The sequence below is a fragment of the Capra hircus genome, chromosome 2 (genome assembly GCF_001704415.2).
Source record: "Capra hircus breed San Clemente chromosome 2, ASM170441v1, whole genome shotgun sequence".
Classification (NCBI taxonomy): Eukaryota; Metazoa; Chordata; class Mammalia; order Artiodactyla; family Bovidae; genus Capra; species Capra hircus.
The window spans coordinates 56,547,070-56,571,075 of record NC_030809.1 but is presented as its reverse complement, the minus strand read 5'-3'; the positions used below and the strand labels follow the sequence as shown (position 1 = coordinate 56,571,075).

Below are 24,006 nucleotides of genomic sequence, written 5' to 3'. Positions count from 1 at the left end.
GTGGTAACCCAGGCACTGCGCCTAGCTTTGCTTAAGCTGTCTTTGTAGTAGTCTATTTTAAGATACTTTGCAAATTATTGCTTTGTTTTCTAAAAGTGAAAAAAATTATCTTATTTTGGGACGTTAGCATCTTCTTTTGCAATAAAGAGCTCATGATCTGCCCTACAGTCAGCTCCACATCTTGTTTTTGCTGACTATGTACAACTTCTCCAACTTCAGCTGCAAAGAAAGAGTTGGGCCATCAAGAAAGCTAAACACTGAAGAACTGATGCCTTCGAACTGTGGTGCTGCAGAAGACTCTTGAGAGTCCCTGGGACTGCAAGGAAATCAAACCAATCAATCTAAAGGAAATCAACCCTGAAAATTCATTAGAAGGACTGATGTTCAAGCTGAAACTCCAATACTTTGGCTACATGATGAAAAAAGCTGAATCACTGGAAAAGACCCTGATGCTGGGAAAGACTGATGGCAAAAGGAGAAGAGGGCAGCAGAGGATGAGATGGTTAGATAGTACCACTGACTAAGTGGACATGACTCTGAGCAAACTCAGGGATATAGTGAAGGACAGAGGAGCCACATGCTGCAGTCCATGGGATTGCAAAAAGTCAGACATGACTTAGTGACTGAATAACAACAACAAAACTTCTTCTTAAATGGTATTTTATGATTACATGGTTTAAAACAATTGCCTATTTGTATTTACAGTAATAGATGTGACAACTAATCATATTGTACAATAAAATTTATTCACTCATGGGAAAATAATAATAATTATAGCTAAAACAGAATTCAACTAACATTGTTCTAAGTGCCATACATGTATTGATTCATTTAACACTCACAACAACCCTATAAGATACCAATGCTACCTGTATTATATAGATGAAAGATTTATAGTACTTTAATAAAGATCTAAGTTCAGCTTTAGAAAAATAAGTTATGTTTGGCAAGGTTCATCAGTGAGGCTAGGAAGTTGACCAGTTAAAGCAGGAAACCAAGAGAAGAAAGGGAAGTAGCAGCAGAAGCTTGTTTAGAGGCTTCCTGAGCCTTACTCTATTTTCCAAATAGAAGAATTTCAAACAAACCAACAAATCAAAAAAACTTAGGCAACTCTTTTAAGGTATTAGTCAAAGGAAAACTATTTTCTATCTAGCTCTAGGTCAACAAATAATACCTTTTAGTTTTTGTGAAGGGCAAGATGTGGAACTTATATATATATATATATTTTCATCTTGAAACATTAGCCTTTTCTAATCTTCAAAAGAGTACAGAAGTTCAGGAACTGTTCTAGTTAGAACAAACACAAAGTGCAAAAATTCCAATTTTTCCTTTCTATGGTTGACTATCTTCTCACTGGCTATGAGACCACTCCCCATGGTAGGACTACTGCACCTGTCTAGTAGCAAAGAGGACGTCTAGGAATAGTCTGACAACCCAGACACATGCTAAACTAAAGAGTCATTTTGTTGGTAGATATTTTGGTAGGCTATTGTATGTGTATAAAATGCTTGTACAGGGATAACTATATATGTTATATGACTTAATAGTCGAATAATTAACCTAATAGAAATGGTAATTAACTCATAGTTCCAAAAAATCATTAAAGATTTTAAAAATTATATAAGATGAAGAAAATAATCAAAAGTATTAATGAGTCACATTTTAATTCAATTTGCTGTCTAACTTTGTATTGGTCTTTTCAAACAAGGGGTTAAATTTCAGTGGACTTGAAGCTGTTCTAAGTATTAGGAGTAACATCTGTCCACTCTCACCAGCTCATCCTTGAAAGTAGAAACTCCAGAAAATAATCTCTTACTTGGTTTACTTTCTACATGTGTTAAGTATACTATAAAATACATAAACCTTTAAACACTGGAAGGAATTTTCATAGGAAAAATAGAGAAACTAAGAAAAACCAGGAGGAAAATAATAACTGAATTTGTCAATAGCTTGGATGTCATTCTGAGAAGGGAGGCAGACAAAACTGATAACTAGGTATATCTGACAGATAGGACAGTATCCAGGTTTATGACATTGATAAGTCAGACTGGAAATATTAGGGAGATGTAGTATTTGCTACTTTTCCTCCAAACCTAATTTCCCTTTTCCTAAATAAATTTACTTTGACTCATCAAATTTAGTGACAGGTAACACTAAGTAGTAATAAAAACCATCTAAATGATTTGCAATTGTCTTAACTTGGGGAAAAAAAAAGTATACATATAATAATAGCTTACTCCATATTCTTCTGGTTAAAGAGAGATAAAAAAAACTTAAACACAAGACTGTGACATGCCAGAGGTCACATACTGGTAGGTTCAGCCACATTGCTTAATTACTAATCTAGTGCAATATTTTAAGATTCACTACATTACTAAATCTGATGATCCGTTAATGATGCATGCCCCTGATATACAACATTATTCCGTTAAACTTTGTGGTGGTGGTTTAGTCACTAAGTCATCTCCCACTCTTATGACCCCATGGACTATATAACATGCCAGGCTCTTCTGTCCATGAGATTTTCCAGGCAAGAATACTGGAGTAGGTTGCCATTTCCTGCTTTAGAGGATCTTCTGGACCCAGGGATCGAACCCCGTCATCCTGCATTGCAGGCAGATTCTTTACGGATTGAGCCACCAGGGGAGCCATATTAACCTTTGTGAATCTATGCATTTAAAACTAATTGTTTCAGGGTATCGCCTAAAGAATTTGGGGGCAGGGGGAGCTGAAAGTGGACTGTATATAGGCTACATAGGCTCAAAGAAAAAGTCAGAGATTATCAGATCCACAGCTCTTTTCCTACAGGTCCAAAAGTATAAATGGATAAAATAATACTAGGCTGAAAACGATTTAGAGAACAGGATCTGGATGCTTCTATTTTACAACGATGAGGCAGCTTTAAAATAGAGAAGCATCTACAATTTTGCTCTGAAGCAAACTAGTATTAGGGGAATCGTTGTTCAAAAGTATTTTTGAGATGTCATTGCACATTTTTAAAAGCAATTTTTCTAAAAGGAAAGCTGTCACGTTTTGGATTTTCCCCTTCTCTCTTTGCCCTCCCCCGAACTCCAATCCTCCAAATGGCTAAGCCGCATAGCTGAAAGGATTTTGCTCATTTTTTCCAAAACACTTCACATCTGGGCAGTCGCCAACCATGGAAAGTTTCAAGTAAATGTAACATTTGGGAGAAGGACAAGCTCGTCTGGGGCTGCCCTCGCGGGTCCGCGGCCCTCAGAGGCGTCGCCACACGCCCTTACCGGATAGCCGGGGGCCAGCGGCAAGCTTGGACAGCCGAGCTCCGATGGCCAGGCCAGCCTCCAGCCACGACCAAGCCCACTGATGGCCGGCCCCTGGGCTGCAGGGGCTCTTACCCATCAGCTGCCCAAACAGTTTGAGGTCCCAGAGTCCAGGAGCCTATCCGTTTTGAAAAGGACGAGACCACTGGCCCCCAGTTTCTATCTGTGGCAGCCTCGGTCCTGACCAGGCCAGAGAGAAGGGGCTACTCTGGAGACCTGCCTGCCTCTCCAGCCTCATATGTCAGTTTGATTTCACGCCCCGCCCCTCCCCCTCCGAACCTCCCCCACCCCCCCCTGCCGCCCGTCAGCCGCCTGACACTCCGCGCACCAGGCGCCGAGAGAAATTTGACTGCACCAGTCACCAATCATAAGCGAGGTCGAGGATCTGAGCCAATCGGAGCTGGCGGAGGGGGCAGGCCGTCGGCGTCCTCCCGCCTCCTGGAGGGTGCGCGCGGAAAGTCTCGGGCCCGCCCTTGAGCCTCAGCCTCAGTGCAGAGCCCTACGCGGTGGGAGGAGAAGCGGTAGCGGGCAGTCTGAGAAGCAGCGGTAGCGGGCATTCTGAGGAGCAGCAGCAGCGGCGGCGGCGGCTGTGGGAGCCGGAACCACACCCACGTCTCTGCCCCTGTCCTCTTTTTGCCCTCTGGCCGTCGCGCCGGAGCCCGCATTCTCGGAAAAGAGCGGCCGCCCACGTCCCGAGCATCCTCCCTTGTTGAGCGGACGCTGACGGACCCGGCGGTATGATGCGACTCCGAGGCTCGGCGATGCTGCGGGACCTGTTCTTGCGCCCGCCCGCTGCCGGCTGCGCGGTTCTGATGCGGGCGCAGCCCCTCGTCACCCTGTGCCGGCGACCCCTGGGCGGGGGACGAACGGGCCAGGTGGCCGCCGCGCGGCTCTACCCGTGGTGGGGCGGGGGCGGTCGGTCGGCGGGGCCCCTCGCGAGGGGCCTGTCCAGCTCGCCCTCGGAGATCCTACAGGAGCTGGGCAAGGGGGGCACTCAGCAGCAGCAGCAGCCGCCGCCGCAGCCTGGGGCGTCGCCGCCCGCAGTCCCGCAGGCGCCCGGCCCCAAGGACGGCCCGGGGGAGACGGACGCGTTCTCCAACAACGAGGGCAAGGAGCTGGTGCCTTCAGGCGAAAAGTGAGTGTCTACTCGAGGCGCAGAAGGCTTCGTCCCGCCTGGGTCCCGGGCCCGGGAGGGGCCTCCGGTGGGGCGGGATGGGAGCGGAGGTTCGAGAAAGAGAAAGAAAGAGATGCCGGGCGGCCTGCGCCTTCTGCGCCATGTGATTAGGCCCGGCCCCGCCCGCGCCCCTCGCTGGGCCCTTAGTTCCCTTCCCAGCCGCCGGGTGGAGCTGCCAAGGGTCCGGAGGACCCCTTTGGTGCCCCCCTCCCCTGACCCCCGTGCTGGAGCTGTGGCTGCGTGTCTGTCCCACGCCGCGCGTGCTCAGCGCCCCGGCTCCGGGCTGCAGTGCCTGGCCGCCCGCCCAACCCTTGGCGGTGATGCCACACGAACATCACCAAGTGGCATTTAGGAGTCTGGCGATGGGCAAAGCCTGTGCCTTTCTGACTCCTTCCTTCTCTGGGCTCGAGTTTCCTCTCTGCGTATCCCTGCTTCGATCTCTGCCACCATCTCTTGAGAAGCCTAGTGTAGCAGAATATTCTTAACATTTCTAAAGTGGCTTCTTAAGGTTTGTGTAGAGCCATCTGGGGCACCGGAAATAACGTTTCCGCAATGAGATTAGGAGGAAAAGGGTCATGTGGCCTAGAAGACGGGGCACGCAGTACAGACCACCTGTTTGCACTGGGGGCCAACCAGCTTTGGCCCGTCTTGACATCTTACATGAGATGGGCGAGTTTTTGAAAATACATGTGAAAATAGCCAGGATTAAATGTGACTGGCAAAATGCTAACTCTGAAAACGAATTAAGTCGCTTTTGTGGTTTAAATGAATTGTGATAGGGTGATAACTCACCTATTGTTCACAGCAATTTAATCTTTAAACAAAATTGGGGTTTTTTCCTACGCAGTACGTGAGGCAGTTTCCTGGATATTTTGTCTTGAGTTAATATAAATGGACACAGCTTTTTTCCCCACTGTAGGTAAATATTTACCTGTTTTCTTTATATCTTACTGTTTTTCTGACTTTGTGCTGACCCTATGTGATTTGTTTTTTGCTCCTGTTCTTATATTGCTGTCTTAAGTCAAACTGAAAGTGCCATTCTTCTGCTTTAAATCTCAGACCTGGCTTAATGTTTCCTGTAATTGAAATGGGCACCATCCTAAAACATTCGAGCTAAAATTGTTTTCCCAGACTGAAAAATGTTACTTAAAAAAAAATCGCTTGGTGATGGGCCACATTTGTGATATTCTGTGATAAGGATTTTGCGCCCTTATGATTATGGGCAAGTCATTGAACATCCTCAGTTGGATGACCCAAATGTGGTCACGTTCTGAAAAGCTCGACTTTTGTCTAATCTATGCATCTTTAACGTTTTTTGGAGACTAGAATTGTGTTTATTTGGTACTCACTTTACTTCTCTGAATTACCAGTCATATAACTAGTGTAAGTACAGATGTCCAGAGTTACAGAATTGAAAGAAGAATGTGGGTTGTTCGATGGGAAGGGCTTTCTCTAGAAAATGTCTTCCATTCTGTCTCTTCAATGGCTCTAGTGTCCCTCTTTTTTTCCCCTTTTGTGAGAAAATTGAGCTTTTGTGATTTACATGTTTTCCAGAAGCTTGTACCGCCATTGCCTTTGAAAGAAATCATTTCTTAGCAGTAATTTTGGAACACTTACTTTGTCTAATGCTTATTGACAATTCTACATAAAAATGTCCCTTCCTGTTCCTCCTAGCCCCCGAAGAAAAGCAGTCTACTGAGGGACTCCTTCAAGAATATTTGCTCAGATGTCCTGGGAGTTTGAATAGCCAATAAGATAACCTTGTTTACTGTATAGTTCAAAAGAGTCTGTTTTTGACACCAAAGTTTGGAGTAATAGCTAGATAAGTTTAGTAGCAATCCAAGTATATGATAAACCTGAGAGCTTTCAATCAAGGATTTCAAGAGTGAACCCCAGCTATCTCCTATTTACAGATGAAGTGAAGATTACTGGTCTCAATGATTGTGAAAAAAATTTTAATCAGTTTAAAGATTCTATTTCTTGACTGATCTGGTTTCAAAATGTAGTTTCCTTCCCTTGACTTCATCCATTTTGCCTTTATGAGGTAAACATTTCTCTTATTCTGTGAGGTAAGGTTTCAGTTGATGCTTCCTTTCTTACACTCAGCTTCCAAAGTATAGAGCATCCCTCAGTCAGCAAGTCACCTGGGATGCCAGCACTCACTCAGGATTCTGCCAGTTTCTGTAGAGGATTATTAAAAGAAATACCCATGTGAAAAATAAAATGAGTTTAACATTTGTTATGTATAATTCTTCATTTTAAAAATTACATCATTTATTGTAAAACCTTACAAGGACATTAGCCTTTGAATTTTAGGCTCAAATGAAAATTTTTTGTTTGGTTTCTGGAAAAAATTTATGTGAAACTGTGTGATATTAACTGTTTACCCTTTTGCCTTGCTTACCAGTAAGCTCAGAGTGAATTTAATTCTTAACCAGAGTAATTTTATTAGTTCGCATGGCTGGGATATTTGCTTTTCCTCCTTTCCTTGGTCTTATATTTTATTATCCATGCAATGTTATATTCTGGAAGGAGGTAGAATGTGAGTTATCTTTTTTCATAGTCAAATTCTGAACCATTGTCATCCAAGGCTATGCTATCTCTGTCAACAACTTCAATTCTGGTTTAGGTTACTGATCAAGGTTAAGATTTTACTACTGCCCTAAGTATGTTACAGGAAAATGTGATGATCTCTGCTCAGTTTTCCCTGCAGTGCTCTTATTTAATTTTGTTAGTATTAGTCCATCATTTTGGAAACCACTTGACACAACTCTTGACTTTTTAAATTGTTCTCTTTTTCTGTGGCTTTTTTCTGGTTTGCTCACTGGGTATAAATCCTGAGGCTGTAAGGCCTCTGCTTTTCCCCCACTTGTCTGCCTTCTCGGCAGCATATCCTCTAATCTTTGTGTAGGTAATAGTTCATTTTTCATCCAAGCTTTGGCTTCCCAGGTGGCCCAGTGGTAAAGAATCCACCTGCCAAGTAGGAGCCCCAGGTTTGATCCCTGGGTAGGGAAGAGGCCCTGGAGAAGAAAGTGGCAACCCACTCCAGTATTCTTGCCTGGGAAACCCCATGGGCAGAGGATCCTGGCAGGCTATAGTCCATAGGGTCACAAAGAGTCATACGCAACTTAGTGACCAAACAACAGTTTGATGACTTCAGATTTAAAATCTTCACCATATATCTGTTCTTTTGTCTCATTTCAACCTATTTTGCATGTTGTTTCAAGATTAATTACAGAGTTATAATCAAAATACCACTGCTTCCAGAAAACCAGTAATGGATTGGGATGCACATTATATCAAACAATGCTATGTAGCATTTGAGATTTTTGATTAACTTTTATTTTATGCCAATGCTTGCCCAATATGAACATTTTTATCATACTGTCTTCTCTCTCAAGAATGCCATACTTCATTTCTGCAAAATGTAGATGTGTATATTCTGTCTTAGTGAAGGATCTCTGGGAAGGGTTAGCGGGTGGAGAAGAGGGAAAGTTTTTTAAAGTTACTTTTTGTTTGGGCATTATATTATTTAATTAGAAAAAGAGAAGGATGATTCTGGGAAAGTGTCAGTAGGTGTATGCCCTTTAGAAGATAGGTAATGCATACAGGGTACAATATCAAAAGTACTCCATTAAAACAAGATCATTTTCCCCCTATCAGATTGATAGATGTTAAATTAAGTGATGGAAAGGGTATGGGAAATAGGAACTCTTTACATTGCTGGTGGAAGTATAAATTCAGCTATCTTGGAGGGCAGTTTGGTAGTAATCTGTTAAAAGCTGCACATCTTTGACGCAGTAATGCTGTTTGCTCAACTGTATAATTAAAAATATATTAAAAGTGAAAGTGCAAACAGATGATTTCAGTTAGCTTCAAATAGTATGATCTTGTTTTTGTAGTTCATATTTATTCTTAATAAATGGTAGCAGGAAAAGAATCATTACCTCATATTTTGTACGAATTGAATTTCAAAGTAAGATTAAGTACTTAAGCATTTCAGCAATGTTGAATTAGGTCTACTATATAGAATAGTACTGATGATGAAGTTGAAGCAATATTGGCATCCCATTCAGGTAATATATTGTTAAATAGAAAGACAGCACCTCTGTTTAAATAGGGGACAGATTCTGTTATGATCCTTTAATCATTTGCTTTTAATTTGTAAAAGTAAACATATTTATAATTCATTTAAATTGAAATCAAGATTGAAAATATATTTAATTCAGTCCCTGGGTCGGGAAGATTCCCCGGAGGAGGGTGGGCAACCCGCTCCAGTGTTCTTGCCTGGGAAATCCTATGGACAGAGGAGCCTGGCAGACTACAGTCCATGGGGTCACCAAGAGTTGGACATGACTGAGCTACTAATAATTTACAATACAAACTTAAAAACCCTCCTTCATAAAGAAAATATATTTAATTTTGGGTGTGGGACTTTGCAGTGAACCTTTCATTTTATTTGTGATTTGCTAAATATTTTTTCTAGATTACAGTTATCAGTGAGTTGTAGTTTTGTTTGAATGCCCAACCATAACGTACACGTTAAAGTTTTTTGTGGTCTAATGTTTATTTTAAACCACATGCATCTGTTTAGCTGTTGATAATACCGGGACATAGTCTGTAATAAACTGCATGCTCTTAATTAATAATATTTAGATGTCATTCACTGAAGGAGTTCCTGAAGTTTAGTCTCCTTGAGTTTAGCTTCTTGTTTCTAGGCTTTATATTTTTTATAAAGTCTGCCTACCTAAAAATCAACTAACTTAGGGAGTTAGTCTTTTTTTGGTGAAGACATTTGTATGTAGGGAAAAGTGGTGGTGGTGGGAAGTAGACACAATTTTAGTCTGAAAAAGATCAGGGTCACCTTGAAGAGAAATTTGTTGAAGATATATGTGGGTGTCTTCAAGTTTAAAAAAAAAATCAGTAAAAAAACGGCACTACTTCCTTCTTGTGATTTTGAAGTGCAGAAAAATTATAACTGTAGAAACCGAAAGTCTGCCTGTAGGATTTGCATTCTTTAAGCACCTCAGTCTTCAAATTCTTTATAAACCAAGGAGTTGCCTGCGTGTGCCATCTCACCATTGAGTCATTTGATACTAAGAGGAATGTTTAAAGCCAAATGAAGTAACTCTTTTTATAAATAAATATCTAACTGTAGATTTCTCTAAGTAAGGTAAATAGTTTTCAGATAGAAATGCTGTTGCTATGATTTTATCCTGGAATCTACTCTGGTATAAATTACTTTGGTTGTGAAACACAGGTGCATAGAACCGAGAACGTCCCTTGGTGATTTTTAAACGTTAGAAAAATTTCATATTTGTACCTTTTTAGGAGTCCAGGTTAACAAAACTGAGGTGTAGATAGATTTTTCGCTAATATTTTTGGCACAATATTATGTTTAGAGAAAAGTGGGGAAAAACTTGTGTTCCATAGAAGTGGAATGGTTAAGTAAATTATGGCACATCCACATGAGAGTTTATTATTCAGTCATTTAACGTGAATACAGATACTTTTTAGGAATATAGGAAAATATAATGTTAAGTCAAAAGTTATAATACAAAATTTTCTATGCAATTTGATGTCAAGTCATCTTAAGCTTTTAAAAAATGCTTAGAAAAAATAGTAGAAATAAGCCAAAACGATGTTAGCAGTTGTTGGTTTGTGAGAACAGACATTTTTCCTGCCTCCTTATAGTTACTTTTAAGATTTCTCATTATGATAACTTCTAATCAGAGAAAGCATTTTAAGTTTGTAAATCTCTCCCCTGCTGTCCTGGTTTGCTATCCTCATATCCTTTTTTCTAGTATATATAACAGTATTATTGATTGAAAAAGGTTCTGAAGAAGATTGTGAATGGGTTTGTAAAGCTCCTATTATCGGCATTATCCAGTTGTATTCTCTTTTATCCTCAAACATCAAAGTTTTAAATTTCTTAACTGTTTTAGGTGTAAGTCTCATAAAATGTTGCCTTTTTTTCTGCCATATTAAAACATTGTAATGAATAGAGTTTAACATTTCTTAGGTTCACTAGAAGGGGATATTACTATACTGTGCTAAAATACAGTGATGCTCCAAGGCAAGTGTGGCAAACTTGCTCTCAAATAGTGTATATTTTTGGCTTCACAAGCTACCTGGTCTTATTAAAGGTATTCAAAGCATCTGTTGTAGCAAAGAAGGCATAGACAGTAGATTTGAGTAGACATGGCTTTCTTGCAGTAAAACTTTATTTACAAAAACTGGTATCCCTTACGGTAGTTTGCTGTTAGTAGCACTTACACTGAACTGTATTTATTTGTGTAAGATTTTTCTTTAATACCCTGGTTTTAGTTAGAATGGTTTGTTCTTCTGTGGATTATTGTTATCAGTTGCTACATTTTGTTCTTGGCCTCCCTGTCTCCAGTTCAGCTATTTTCCCTCATTCTCACCTTCTATACCCAATTCCCCTTACCTTTTCTTAAAAAAATGGGGTAAAATTAATGTAACATAAAATGTACTGTTTTGACTGTTTTTAAATGTACAGTTTCATGGCATTAGGTACTCCCATTACTTTTTTAAAGAACCCAGATAATTAAGCTTTATATGTAAAATATATCTAAATCCTTTATGTTTACATTATGTAGTCCTGAGTGAGTAAAAGTTTATGAGTTTTAGTATAGGAATTTAGGAGGAAATTTATAGGAATATAATTTACAGGAATTTTGAGTAGCTCAAAAACTGAGGATTAGAGTTGGAAGTGATTTTAAAGACATCTATTTCCACCTCATTTTACATAGGTTATAAACTGGCTATAGTTATTAAATGACCTAACCAAGGTCATACAATGTTAGGACTTACTTTGTTTTTTCTTCCAGTATTAGGAGATTAATATAACGCTTTATAAGTTTTTAGGTTTAGTATTGAAAGAGACCTTAAAAAGCCATCTCCCCAGCTGACGTTTTTTCCCTTCTGTTATACTTGCTACAGGTTGTTATCCATCTGTTTGAATACTCATTGATAAGAGAATTCATTACCTTTGAAGGCAGCACATACCATTTTCAGAGTTATTTTGTTTTTCCTTATGTGTAGCTGAAATCAGCCTTTTGTTAACTTTAACCTGTATATTTTAGTTATTTTGAGGAAGTCATCTCTTGTGTGGTTTTAGGGTAATTTCAGTGATAGAGTTCACATATTTGTATTTTTACAACTAGAATGACTTGTTAACAGATACTTGTTAACAGATACTTCCAACCATGGTTGGAAGGACAAACAGAGCTGGACATGTGGGACTTGATCTGCCCAGGTCCTCACTCTCACATTGAAGTCAAGCAGATTGTACCCTTGGGTTAGACTCATGAAGTTGTACATGTGGACACTTTGTCATCAGCTGATGTAGACAGCGTGGCCACTTCTCACATAAAGCTCACTTTTGTGTTTCTTACTTTGACTTGCTTTTGAATAAATTTAAATAAAGTCCAGCTAAAACAGCTGCCTCATCTCATTCTTGCTTTGTATTTTACAAGATGCAGTTTTAACAAGGCAGAATAACAATTGGGTCATCTAATGTAAGTCGTTTCCCTGTTAGCATTTTGGTTTGAAATTCTTCAATAGGTAAGGAATCTCACCTTTCTTTATTTTGAATAAACTCCAGGTATTCCTCCTAAAATGGAGTGTAACTACTCAGCACAGCTGGTGTGGCATAGCAGAAAGAGTCTGGGATTAGGAACCAAGTACTGACTTCTAGGACTAAATCTGGTCCACCCACTTGAGTTGTGTGACATTGGCCATATTACTTGACTTTCTCTGTAATTTGGGGACAGTTTACCCACTTTGCTTTATCACTTGGAGTTTTAAGATGAAACAATAGAAAGTCCTTTTAAAGTAAAGCTTTAAAAAATGTAATTTTTTTTAAAAAATTCTCTAATACTTAGCCTTGGGGAGAAATGATTTAGAGGTATCACTTTATCAGACTTAATGGTATATGATCAGCCACTATGATTTCAGCTTTCAACCTCACAGTTTCAATCTGCCAGTTTACTGGTGTTATGGATGTTTATATTAATCAGATCACTCTAAAATCAAAATGATAAACTGATTTAAAAACAGCTCTAAGTTTTTTTTTTCAGATAATTGTTTTAAAATGAAGCTACAAGTAAAAACACCAAAGCATTCTTTTTATTCTATTAGTAGGCATCTTTTTTTTTTTTTTACTTAAAGAAGTTTTTGATTATCTAATAGGTTTACTATACTCTATTATACATTTGAGTTATATGGAGTTGACAAAAAAGATATTACCCCAGCCTTTATAGTTTGGAAAGGTCAAGTAATATGAAACATTATTTAACAAAATAAGACAAAGTAAGTTGTTTTCCATTTTTTTCCCCTCTCGTTTTGAGTTCATTTTCCTTCTTTGATTTGATAATGGAGTTTTTTTGCTTAGAAACTTTTGATAGCATAGATAGTACATAGCCAATTTATAAACTAAATATCAGACTAAGGAGTTTTAATTGTATTTTGTATTGAGAAACTGGTTGACCAGTAGTCAAAGACAGTGTGGCTTCCTGTTTGCAGAATTGGTAAATTTATAAATTTCTTGATCAGTCAGGCAGTCAGTTCAGTCGCTCAGTCATGTCCGACTCTTTGCGACCCCATGAATTGCAGCATGCCAGGCTTCCCTGTCCATCACCATATCCCGGAGTTCACTCAAACTCATGTCCATCGAGTCAGTGATGCCATCCAGCCATCTCATCCTCTGTCGTCCCCTTCTCCTCCTGCCCCCAATCCCTCCCAGCATCAGAGTCTTTTCCAGTGAGTCAACTCTTCGCATGAGGTGGCAAAGTATTGGAGTTTCAGCTTTAGCATCAGTCCTGCCAAAAAACACCTAGGACTGATCTTCTTTAGAATAGACTGGTTGGACCTGCTTGCAGTCCAAGGGACTCTCAAGAGTCTTCTCCAACACCACAGTTCAAAAGCATCAATTCTTCGGCGCTCAGCTTTCTTCACAGTCCAACACTCACATCCATACGTGACCACTGGAAAAACCATAGCCTTGACTAGATGGACCTTTCTTGGCAAAGTAATGTCTCTCCTTTTTAATATGTGCTCTAGGTTGGTCATAACTTTCCTTCCAAGGAGTAAGCATCTTTTAATTTCATGGCTACAATCACCATCTGCAGTGATTTTGGAGCCCCAAAAAATAAAGTCTGACACTTGTTTCCACTGTTTTCCCGTCTATTTCCCATGAAGTGATGGGACCAGATGCCATGATCTTCGTTTTCTTAATGTTGAGCTTTAAAACAACTTTTTCACTCTCCTCTTCACTTTCCTCAAGAGGCTTTTTAGTTCCTCTTCACTTTCTGTCATTAGGGTAGTGTCATCTGCATATCTTGAGGTTATTGATATTTCTCCCGGCAATCTTGATTCCAGCTTGTGCTTCTTCCAGCCCAGCGTTTCTCATGATGTACTCTCCATATAAATTAAATAAGCAGGGTGACAGTATACAGCCTTGACTTACTCCTTTCCCTATTTGGAACCAGTCTGTTGTTCCATGTCCAGTTCTAACTGTTGCTTCCTGACCTGCATATAGGTTTCTCAAGAGGCAGGTCAGGTGGTCTGGTATTCCCATCTCTTGAAGAATTTTCCACAGTTTATTTTGATCCACACAGTCAAAGGCTTTGGCATAGTCAATAAAGCAGAAATAGATGGTTTTCTGGAACTCTCTTGCTTTTTTGATGATCCAGCGGATGTTGGCAATTTGATCTCTGGTTCTTCTGCCTTTTCTAAAACCAGCTTGAACATCTGGAAGTTCACGGTTCACGTATTGCTGAAGCCTGGCTTGGAGAATTTTGAGCATTCTTTTGCATTGCCTTTCTTTGGGATTGGAATGAAAACTGACCATTTCCAGTCCTGTGGCCACTGCTTAGTTTACCAAATTTACTGGTATATTGAGTGCAGCACTTTCACAGCATCGTCTTTCAGGATTTGAAATAGCTCAACTGGAATACCATCACCTCCACTAGCTTTGTTCGTAGTGATGCTTCCTAAGGCCCACTTGACTTCACATTCCAAGATGTCTGGCTCTAGATGAGTGATCACACCATTGTGATTATCTTGGTCATGAAGATCTTTATTGTACAGTTCTTCTGTGTATTCTTGCCACCTCTTCTTAATCTCTTCTGCTTCTGTTAGGTCCACACCATTTCTGTAAAGAGCAATATTGCATAGGAATGTTAGGTCCATGAATCAAGGCAAATTAGAAGTGGTTAAACAAGAGATGGCAAGAATGAACGTCGACATTCTAGGAATCAGTGAACTAAAATGGACTGGAATGGGTGAATTTAACTCAAATGACCATTATATCTACTACTGTAGGCAGGAATCCCTTAGAAGAAATGGTGTAGCCATCATGGTCAACAAAAGAGTCCAAAATGCAGTACTTGGATGCAGTCTCAAAAACGACAGAATGATCTGTTTGTTTTCAAGGCAAACCATTCAGTATCACAGTAATTCAAGTCTGTGCCCCAACCATTAATGCTGAAGAAGCTGAAGTTGAACGGTCCTATGAAGACCTACAAGACCTTCTAGAACTAACACCCAGAAAAGATGTCCTTTTCATTGTAGGGGACTGGAACGCAAAAGTAGGAAGTCAAGAAACACCTAGGGTAAGAGGCAAATTTGGCCTTGGAATACGGAATGAAGCAAGGCAAAGACTAATAGAGTTTTGCCAAGAAAATGCACTGGTCATAGCAAACACCCTCTTCCAACAACACAAGAGAAGACTGTACACATGGACATCACCAGATGGTCAACACTGAAATCAGATTGATTGTATTCTTTGCAGCCAAAGATGGAGAAGCTCTATACAGTCAACAAAAACAAGACCGGGAGCTGACTGTGGCTCAGATCATGAACTCCTTATTGACAAATTCAGGCTTAAATTGAAAAAAGTAGGGAAAACCACTAGACCATTCAGGTATGAGTGACCTAAATCAAATCCCTTATTATACAGTGGAAGTGAGAAATAGATTTAAGGGACTAGAACTGATAGACAGAGTGCCTGATGAACTATGGAAGGAGGTTTGTGACATTGTACAGGAGACAGGGATCAGATCATCCCCATAGAAAAGAAATGCAAAAAAGCAAGATGGCCGTCTGGAGAGGCCTTACAAATAGCTGTGAAAAGAAGAGAAGTGAAAAGCAAAGGAGAGAAGGAAAGATATAAGCATCTGAATGCAGAGTTCCAAAGAATAGCAAGGAGAGATAAGAAAGCCTTCCTCAGCAATCAGTGCAAAGAAAGAGAGGGAAAGAATAGAATGGGAAAGACTAGAGATCTCTTCAAGAAAATTAGAGATACCAAAGAAACATTTCAGGCAAAGATGGGCTCAATAAAGGACAGAAATTTTTGGTAGTCTCCTCATTTATTGGTTGATTTATATATAACTCTCAGCCCTGAAAATTAGGCATTTTAACAGCTTGTGGGTAGAAACAGGCACCCTAATTCATATATCCTATGCTCTGGCTATTTGCTGTTCTTTGTAAATACCTAGTGAATGTTTACTTTCATTGCTGTGGTCATTCTGTTTCCTTTGCTGATAGTCCTCTTCTGTTGCCGTATTTCCAGCTCCTACCCATCTTTCAAGTCTAGCTCAAATTCCATCCTCCCCCGAAACTACCTTATTAGTTCATAGTGAATAATTTTCCAGTGATTGGATCCCATTATTTGTTTCTTGTAATTCCTCATTATGTATGTCTTCTCCTTCCTTTTTAGATTGTAAGTAGGGACTAGTATAATGCTGTACATGTTATAAATGCCAGTTAAATACATGGGATTTTTCTTTTTCTTTTTTTTTAAGAAATTTCTATGTTTTAGGCAGATATTTTGAGAAGGTAAAGTAGGAGAAGGAAGGGGTAAAAGAAGGAACAAAATGATGGTGAAAAGATCTTAAAGGCGAAAATTAGAAAGGACAATAGGGAGAATAAAAGGGAAGAATTTTAAAAGTACAAAACAAGCACTTCTTTGAATTTGCACATCTTCTATGTATACCCATTTTAGTTGTTGAGTGTTATAACTATTTCATGTTGGTGAAGAATCATAAAGGCAAAAGTCAAAAAGGAAATGAGGGAGAATAAAAGGGAAAATTTTTTAAAGTATAAAAAAAGAACTTTTCTTGGAATTTGAACATCTATGTATACCCATTTTAGTTGCTGAGTGTTGTAACTATTTCATGTTTTTTCCCCCTACAGAATCTGAGGGCTTATCACCAGTTGTTGGTACTATAATTTGAAAACCTGTTCATTTCAGTTTACTTGCTCAGTCGTGTTCGACTCTGGGCGACCCCATGAATCGCAGCACGCCAGGCCTCCCCGTCCATCGTCAACTCCTGGAGTTTACCCATACTCATGTCCATCGAGTCGGTGATGCCGTTCAACCATCTTATCCTCTGTCGTCCCCTTCTCCTGCCCCTAGTCCCTTCCAGCATCAGAGCCTTTTCCAATGAGTCAACTCTTTGCATGAGGTGGCCAAAGTATTGGAGTTTCAGCTTTAGTTAGCATCAGTCCTTCCAATGAACACCCAGGACTGATCTCCTTTAGGATAGACTGGTTGGATCTCCTTGCAGTCCAAGGGACTCTCAAGAGTCTTCTCCAACACCACAGTTCAAAAGCATCAATTCTTCAGCGCTCAGCTTTCTTCACAGTCCAACTCTCACATCCATACATGACTACTGGAAAAACCATAGCCTTGACTAGATGGACCTTTGTTGGCAAACTAATGTCTCTGCTTTTGAATATGCTATCAAGGTTGGTCATAACTTTCCTTCCAAGGAGTAAGCGTCTTTTAATTTCATGGCTGCAGTCACCATCTGCAGTGATTTTGGAGCCCCCCAAAATAAAGTCTGACACTGTTTCCACTGTTTCCCCATCTATTTCCCATGAAGTGATGGGACCAGATGCCATGATCTTCATTTTCTGAATGTCGAGCTTTAAGCCAACATTTTCACCCTCCTCTTTGATTTTCATCAAGAGTCTTTTTAGTTCCTCTTCACTTTCTGTCATAAGGGTGGTATCATCTGCATATCTGAGGTTATTGATATTTCTCTTAGCAATTTAGATTCCAGTTTATGCTTATTCCAGTCCAGCATTTCTTATGATGTAATCTGCATATAAATTAAATAAGCAGGGTGACAGTATATGCAGTCTTGGCATACTCCTGTTACGATCTATTTTTTTTGGTCATTAAAACTTAAACACTTCTCAAAAATATCCTAGTTACTATATATTCCAAAAACTACAGTTTCTAGCATTTGAGTTTCAGTGGTGAAGTATAATATCATTAAGCAGTGCCACAAAATGGTATTAAATTTGGGGAAAGAAAGTGTTAGTTGCTCAGTTGTGTCTGACACTGTAACCTCATGAACTGTAGCTCACCAGGCTTCTCTGTCCTTGCAATTCTTAATGCAGGAATACTGGAGTGGATAGCCATTCCCTTCTCCAAGGGATTTTCCTGACCCAGGGATTCAACCTGGGTGTCCTGCATTGCAGGCAGGCTCTTTACCGTCTGAGCCACCAGGGAATCCTGGGGAAAGAAGTGGGCGCGGGGGGGAGGTAATAATATCAGGAAAGGTCTTTGGGGTAATTTATGTGTAGTTGAAAGTTTTGGGGAGAACCTTTGCATTTGTTCCCCAGACTATTGAAGTAAATTCATTTTCAGATCAGAGTCTGAGCTTTTAAATGCTCAGATTGGTAGATTTTTTTAAAAATCAATTTTGAACTCTTTTATACATTTATATTTATTATTTATTTTGTGAGCATAGTATTCTAGGGATGACTTAAGTATCTCTCCAATGGATAACAATTACTCTCTTGTCCAAAAGTAAGTAAATATTTAGCCTTTTATGTTAGCTGTGGCAATAAACATGGTCATTTTAAATTCTTTGCCCTATCTACCATAAGCTAAAGAACTGTATATTTTATGTTACTTACATAGCTTTTAGGCAAAGCAAATACCATTTACTGGTGTTGTAAATACATGGAAAGCTTATTCTGCAGTTTTTTAAAGTGATAACTACCACTATCTGAAGTTTACTTAACAAGCCATTTTCTGTAAATAATTGGTATGTTATTTTCCACTGATTGTTTTTGACAGCTGGCTCAATTTTTCTTTAAATATTAAGTCATCAGTACTGTTGAATGCTGCTTAATGGTTTTAGATCAGGATTGAAGATCTAGAAAAATCATACCTTATAACAGTAATTACTAGCTAGTAGGTTTGAGAGCCAGCAAAACTGTAGAGGCATATATTTTGACTCTGAATTCAGAGGAACAAGGTTTCTAAATATATCTCTACCACTGTGCAGTCTTGGAAAGTTTGTTGACCTGTCTGAGCCTCTGAGAAATGGGGACAGAGTCAGCCTGGTTTTTTTTTTTTGTTTTTTTGTTTTTTTTGGTCAAACAGTAAATATATTGAGCATCCACTGTGTACCAGGAACCATACTTTATTTTGCATAATAGTATTTTTTGTCATCATTGTAGGGATTGAACTAGAATGCATGTAAAATAGCTAATCAGAATACTTAACAAAAGTTATCCATAATTTTTAACTATTATAATTAAAATATCCCAAATATATTTTAAAAATTTCTCTAAGAGCCAAGATTGTTTTAAGGAGTAACTATATATCCAGGATATATGTTTAAATTACAATAATCCTATATGTTATTTTTTTTAAAACATTGACATGAAATTCTTGTACTTTAGGGTTGACTTGAAAAACAAGAAGCTGGTATGATAGCTTTGAAAACAGTATAAGTGACATTAATGCCAACATTAGTGTTTCATTGAGGAGAAATTTTATATGTGCATGTGTAAATGTACATACACTGTGAGCCGATGCTGTATTCTGTTGTCTTTTAAAATAGAAATATATGGACCACTCTCTAATTTTCTGTTTCTTGAAATAAAGGTAAAGCCCTTTCCAGACATTTTATACATACATACAAATACATGCATATATTTGTACCTTTGATTTTAAAAAATAGTGATGGGTGGGGAGGGGATTGGTCTACCCTAGATCTATAATTCTTATCACTATAATACATATGACAGTCATGAATGTTCAGAATATTAAGCTGTGTTCATTTCAGTTTCAGAGCTCCCCAAAAGAAAATATTTATAGGTTCATTATAGTTTTATCTCAAAACTTTGCAATGAATAGGAAAAAATTTTTTCTCGATTAATTTGGTTAATCATAGCATCTTATACCCAGAGAAGGCAGTGGCACCCCACTGCAGTACTCTTGCCTGGAAAATCCCATGGACAGAGGAGCCTGGTGGGCTGCAGTCCATGGGGTCGCTAAGAGTTGGACACGACTGAGCGACTTCATTTTCACTTTTCACTTTCATGCATTGGAGAAGGAAATGGCAACCCACTCCACAGTGTTCTTGCTTGAAGAATCCCAGGGATGGTGGACCCTGATGGGCTGCCGTCTACGAGGTCGCACACAGTCAGACACAACTGAAGCAATGCAGCAGCAGCATCTTATACCAGTTTATTAGTTAATAAGATTTTAATATATTTTTTATGGTAACATATTTATTCTAACAGTCTTTATGATTTGTGGCATTTGATGTGTATATGTAAGCCTAGGTCACTTTAGAAATAGTCACTACAACTATTGACAATTGAGTACTTTCTGCCAAGCAGGGCACTGAGGGTATTGAATGTGTTAAGTCAACTCACATCTCTCTTTCTCAAATGAGGAAACTGAATCACAGAAAAGTTAGTTTACCCAAGGTGACTTGACTAGTAAATATTATAGCTTGAGAACTTGTACACTAATCTTTTCTTAATTACTCTGTTCCTCAGATTTTACAATCAGGTTAATTATTTGAACTGTATCTTTATATAACTGTTTATAACAAATATATGACTATAATATATGTGTTATATTCAAGGATTCCCTCAAAGCTCAGTCAGTAACAAATCTGCCTGCAATGCAGGAGACCTTGGTTCACTTCCTGGGTCTGGAAGATTCCTGGAGAAGGAAATGACAAACCAGTGTTCTTGCCTGGGAAATCCCATGAACAGAGGAGCCTGGCAGGCTTTAGTACATAGAGTTGCAAAAAATCAGACACAATTTAGCAACTAAACCACAACCATGTTTTACATATGTATGCTGCTGCTGCTAAGTCTCTTCAGTTGTGTCCGACTCTGTGCGACCCCATGGAATCCTGTCCCTGGGATTCTCCAGGCAAGAACACTGGAGTGGGTTGCCAGTTCCTTCTCCAGTGCATGAAAGTGAAAAGTAAAGTGAAGTCACTCAATCGTGTCCGACTGTTCGCGACCCCGTGAACTGCAGCCTGCCAGGCTCCTCCATCCATGGGATTTTCCAGGCAAGAGTACTGGAGTGAGTCACCATTGCCTTCTCCGTTACATATGTATAATCATCCTATAAAAAAACAATGATAACAGAATGAAATATTGACTCTTACCTGAACATTTTCTAGGCTGTATTGGGTGATTGTATATTAGGCTGTACAGGAAGAAATCACCATAACATGATTTAGGATTACAAAATATCTGTGTAAATTAATGAACATGTTTTAAACGTGCTTCTCAATGTGGTTTCAGTAATATTGTTTGATTTTGGTAAATCGGCATTTATTAATATGATAGTAGGTCTTGAGGAATCGATCAACTGTAATCTGCTTCATTGATTATTTTTAAATGGATGTAGCTAAAATCTACTTGAAAGTTCACGTAAGAGTTAATTTTGTGTTTTTTTTTTCCTCTTTAGTAAAATAAAACAGGGTCTGTTACCTAGTTTGGAAGATTTGCTGTTCTATACAATTGCAGAAGGACAAGAGAAAATACCTGTTCATAAATTTATTACAGTAAGTTTTTACATTTTTCTATCCTAACTGTTAAAAATCAGTAATATGAATCAATATATGGTGATATTGCAATGTAGTTTTAAAGTCATCTGACATGTAGATTCTGACTGACACTATTTCTCTTATTTTCAAATTTTCATCATGTTCATTTCAAGGTAATCAATGAAAGGAAATGAAAGAAACAGTGAAAAACTTTTCCAGAAAGAGGGTAATAGTGACACTAAAATGCCATATATATATGTATTCAGGTCTTGGGTAGAAGTTTTTAAATACAGGAATTAAAAACTTGTAGTTGGAATAAGCATATACATTATTTGCACTATGTATTTACAGACTCTTATTTTTTTAAAAACAGGCACTCAAATCTACAGGATTGCGAACGTCTGATCCCAGGTTGAAAGAGTGTATGGATATGTTAAGATTAACTCTTCAAACAACATCAGATGGTGTCATGCTAGACAAAGATCTTTTTAAAAAGTAAAAATTTCTGCCAAACCATTAATGGTCATTTGCTATGCTATGTGGTGTTTTTTTCTTTTAAAACAAAATTGCATCTTTGAAAGCCAGTGCTTCCTGTGTAATTTAAAAAAGAGGGGAGGGCATTTATAAACATCAGTTGCTTAGAACAACTTTGTGCACATTAAAGTTCTATAATATACTGGGGCTAAGAGTATACCTTGAAACTGTTCTGAGGAAATGTAGCCAGGGATGTTTCCAATTAATAATACCTGGAGATTGCATTCAGTTTGAATGGAACACACTCTGTCCTGTTTAAATTGATCTCTAATTCATCTGCATATCTTGCAGCCTTTCTCAGCATGGTCTCTGTTTCTTTTCTACAAGTTGATTTAGATGACATCATAAAATGGGAAGGCAGCCTGCATTCATTAGGTTTACATGTCTCCATTGTCTGCTTTTCTCTTCGCAGCAAACATAGGCTTACTGCATAGGCTTTTTTTTTTTTTTTTCAGAATATCTAAAAACTTATTGCTAACTTTGGACATTAATGCCTTGATTTGCTTGAATGAGAATATTTTTATTTTCCTATATTTGCCAATCTTTATTTTCTTTAATGTGTTCCTACTAGTTTGATTGCTTAATAATTTGATAGACAAGTTTGTCATGGAACCCAAGGAAGTATATGGTATTTTACAACTAAACTTGAGTGAGAACTAAAATAAAACTATAAACACTACTGTTAAACCTTGGCTGTTTCCTGACTATAAGCTTAGGTTGAAAAGAATTCCAGCATCTACCTTGAAAGTTTATTTGTATGTATGTATTTTTATATATTTTTTATTTTATTGTCTTTTGGGGGCTAGATGATTTGTTCTAGATATCTGCTGAAGTATCCTAGAATATTAAGTCATCTGAAGGTATAAGTATTTAACTGAGATCCTTCCAAGTGTCTTGGCATACCATGAAGCAGTGAGTGCTGCCAATTTTAGATCTCCGTCTTTTCACCACATGGTTCCTGATGCTATTAACTCTGCTGACCTTATAAAATGTAGATTTTAGGTTCATGTTGGAATTGATGTTAGGAATTTTGGGTCTTCTGAACCTGTTCTTTGTGAAGGGAAGGAAATAATTTCTAGTTAGCTGTATTTTTGCAGTAAGATTATTTTATTTTTAGTGATCATGAACTCTGTGCAGAGTGCCTTCTGGGGAGTTATTTCGGTATATCTGAAAATAAAGTTGTCAGACTTGATTCAAAGACATGGTATATAGATATATTGATTGTGGGTATGAGGAATTGCTTTGAATTCCTACATGAAAGCAGTATTTTATATCTTTTCAGTACTGGTTAAGGTTTTTTTGTGCTTCATAACATACTATTGTGTTTAAATATGAAATTTGAAAAAGTAATTTAAATACACTGAGCAAACAGAAAAGCATAAAATTTTCTACTATATTAAAAATAACAGCGTTATTTTAAACACTAATCCAATTAAAAAAAAAAAAACCCTGATGATTGTAATATAGGCAGTTCCCAACTTGACAGATGCTTAGTAGTCTATGTGAGCAGGCAGTGGAAAAGTTTATGTCTATAGGCATATGATTTCTCTTTTCATTCCTAGAATGAGATTCAAAACCTCTGACCGCTAACCTTTTCAGGTCACCTGAAAAGGTGATTGCTTCAGAGAAGTATTTTCTCTGTTTTCAAAATAAGTTTTCTAGTTAGTGTTGCCAGAAATAAACTATCTCAGTTTCATGCAACTGGAAAAGCAGATGTTACAATGGAATTCATTTTCCCAGAGAAGTTATTTATAAAGAAAGATGAAAAGGTTCGGTTGAAGTCAATGTGTTGACATTTTACCTAAAATACCTTGTTGGTTAGTATATATATTCAGCCTTTGAGGGTAATCTGAGAAGCATGTAGAATTTTTCTTTAAATGGGAAAATAAGTTCTATGCATACTTTTTGGGGCATAGTCTGTTTGAAAGTTGGAGACTGCCTATACCTATCTAGATACTCAATTGATTGATTTTAATGCTAATAGTCTTAGTAGAAGTAGAAAATTTGTGTTGAAAAGGAATACTTTATTTATTCATATATTTTTAGCCATGTAAGTATTAGAAGTATTATCATGTGTGATCACAATTTTTTTATTATCTTGTTTTGGAGGAAATGAGTGGTAGTCTTTGTATTTATTTGATTTTTCTTTGAA

General features: G+C 38.3%; 1 protein-coding gene across 3 annotated transcripts in view; it reads left to right on the top strand.

Moving 5' to 3' along the window:
• GLS (glutaminase) overlaps nucleotides 3,774-24,006 on the top strand; it is a 90,145-nt gene continuing 69,912 nt past the window's right edge. For 2 of the 3 annotated variants that reach the window (XM_018061557.1, XM_018061564.1), the window contains exons 1-3: nucleotides 3,774-4,434; nucleotides 21,242-21,338; nucleotides 21,694-21,815. In XM_018061557.1, the coding sequence (XP_017917046.1) occupies nucleotides 4,037-4,434; nucleotides 21,242-21,338; nucleotides 21,694-21,815 (617 nt within the window). In that variant the 5' untranslated portion in view covers nucleotides 3,774-4,036. The remainder of the gene's footprint in view (nucleotides 4,435-21,241; nucleotides 21,339-21,693; nucleotides 21,816-24,006) is intronic. The other variant, XM_018061560.1, reaches the window with a different exon arrangement.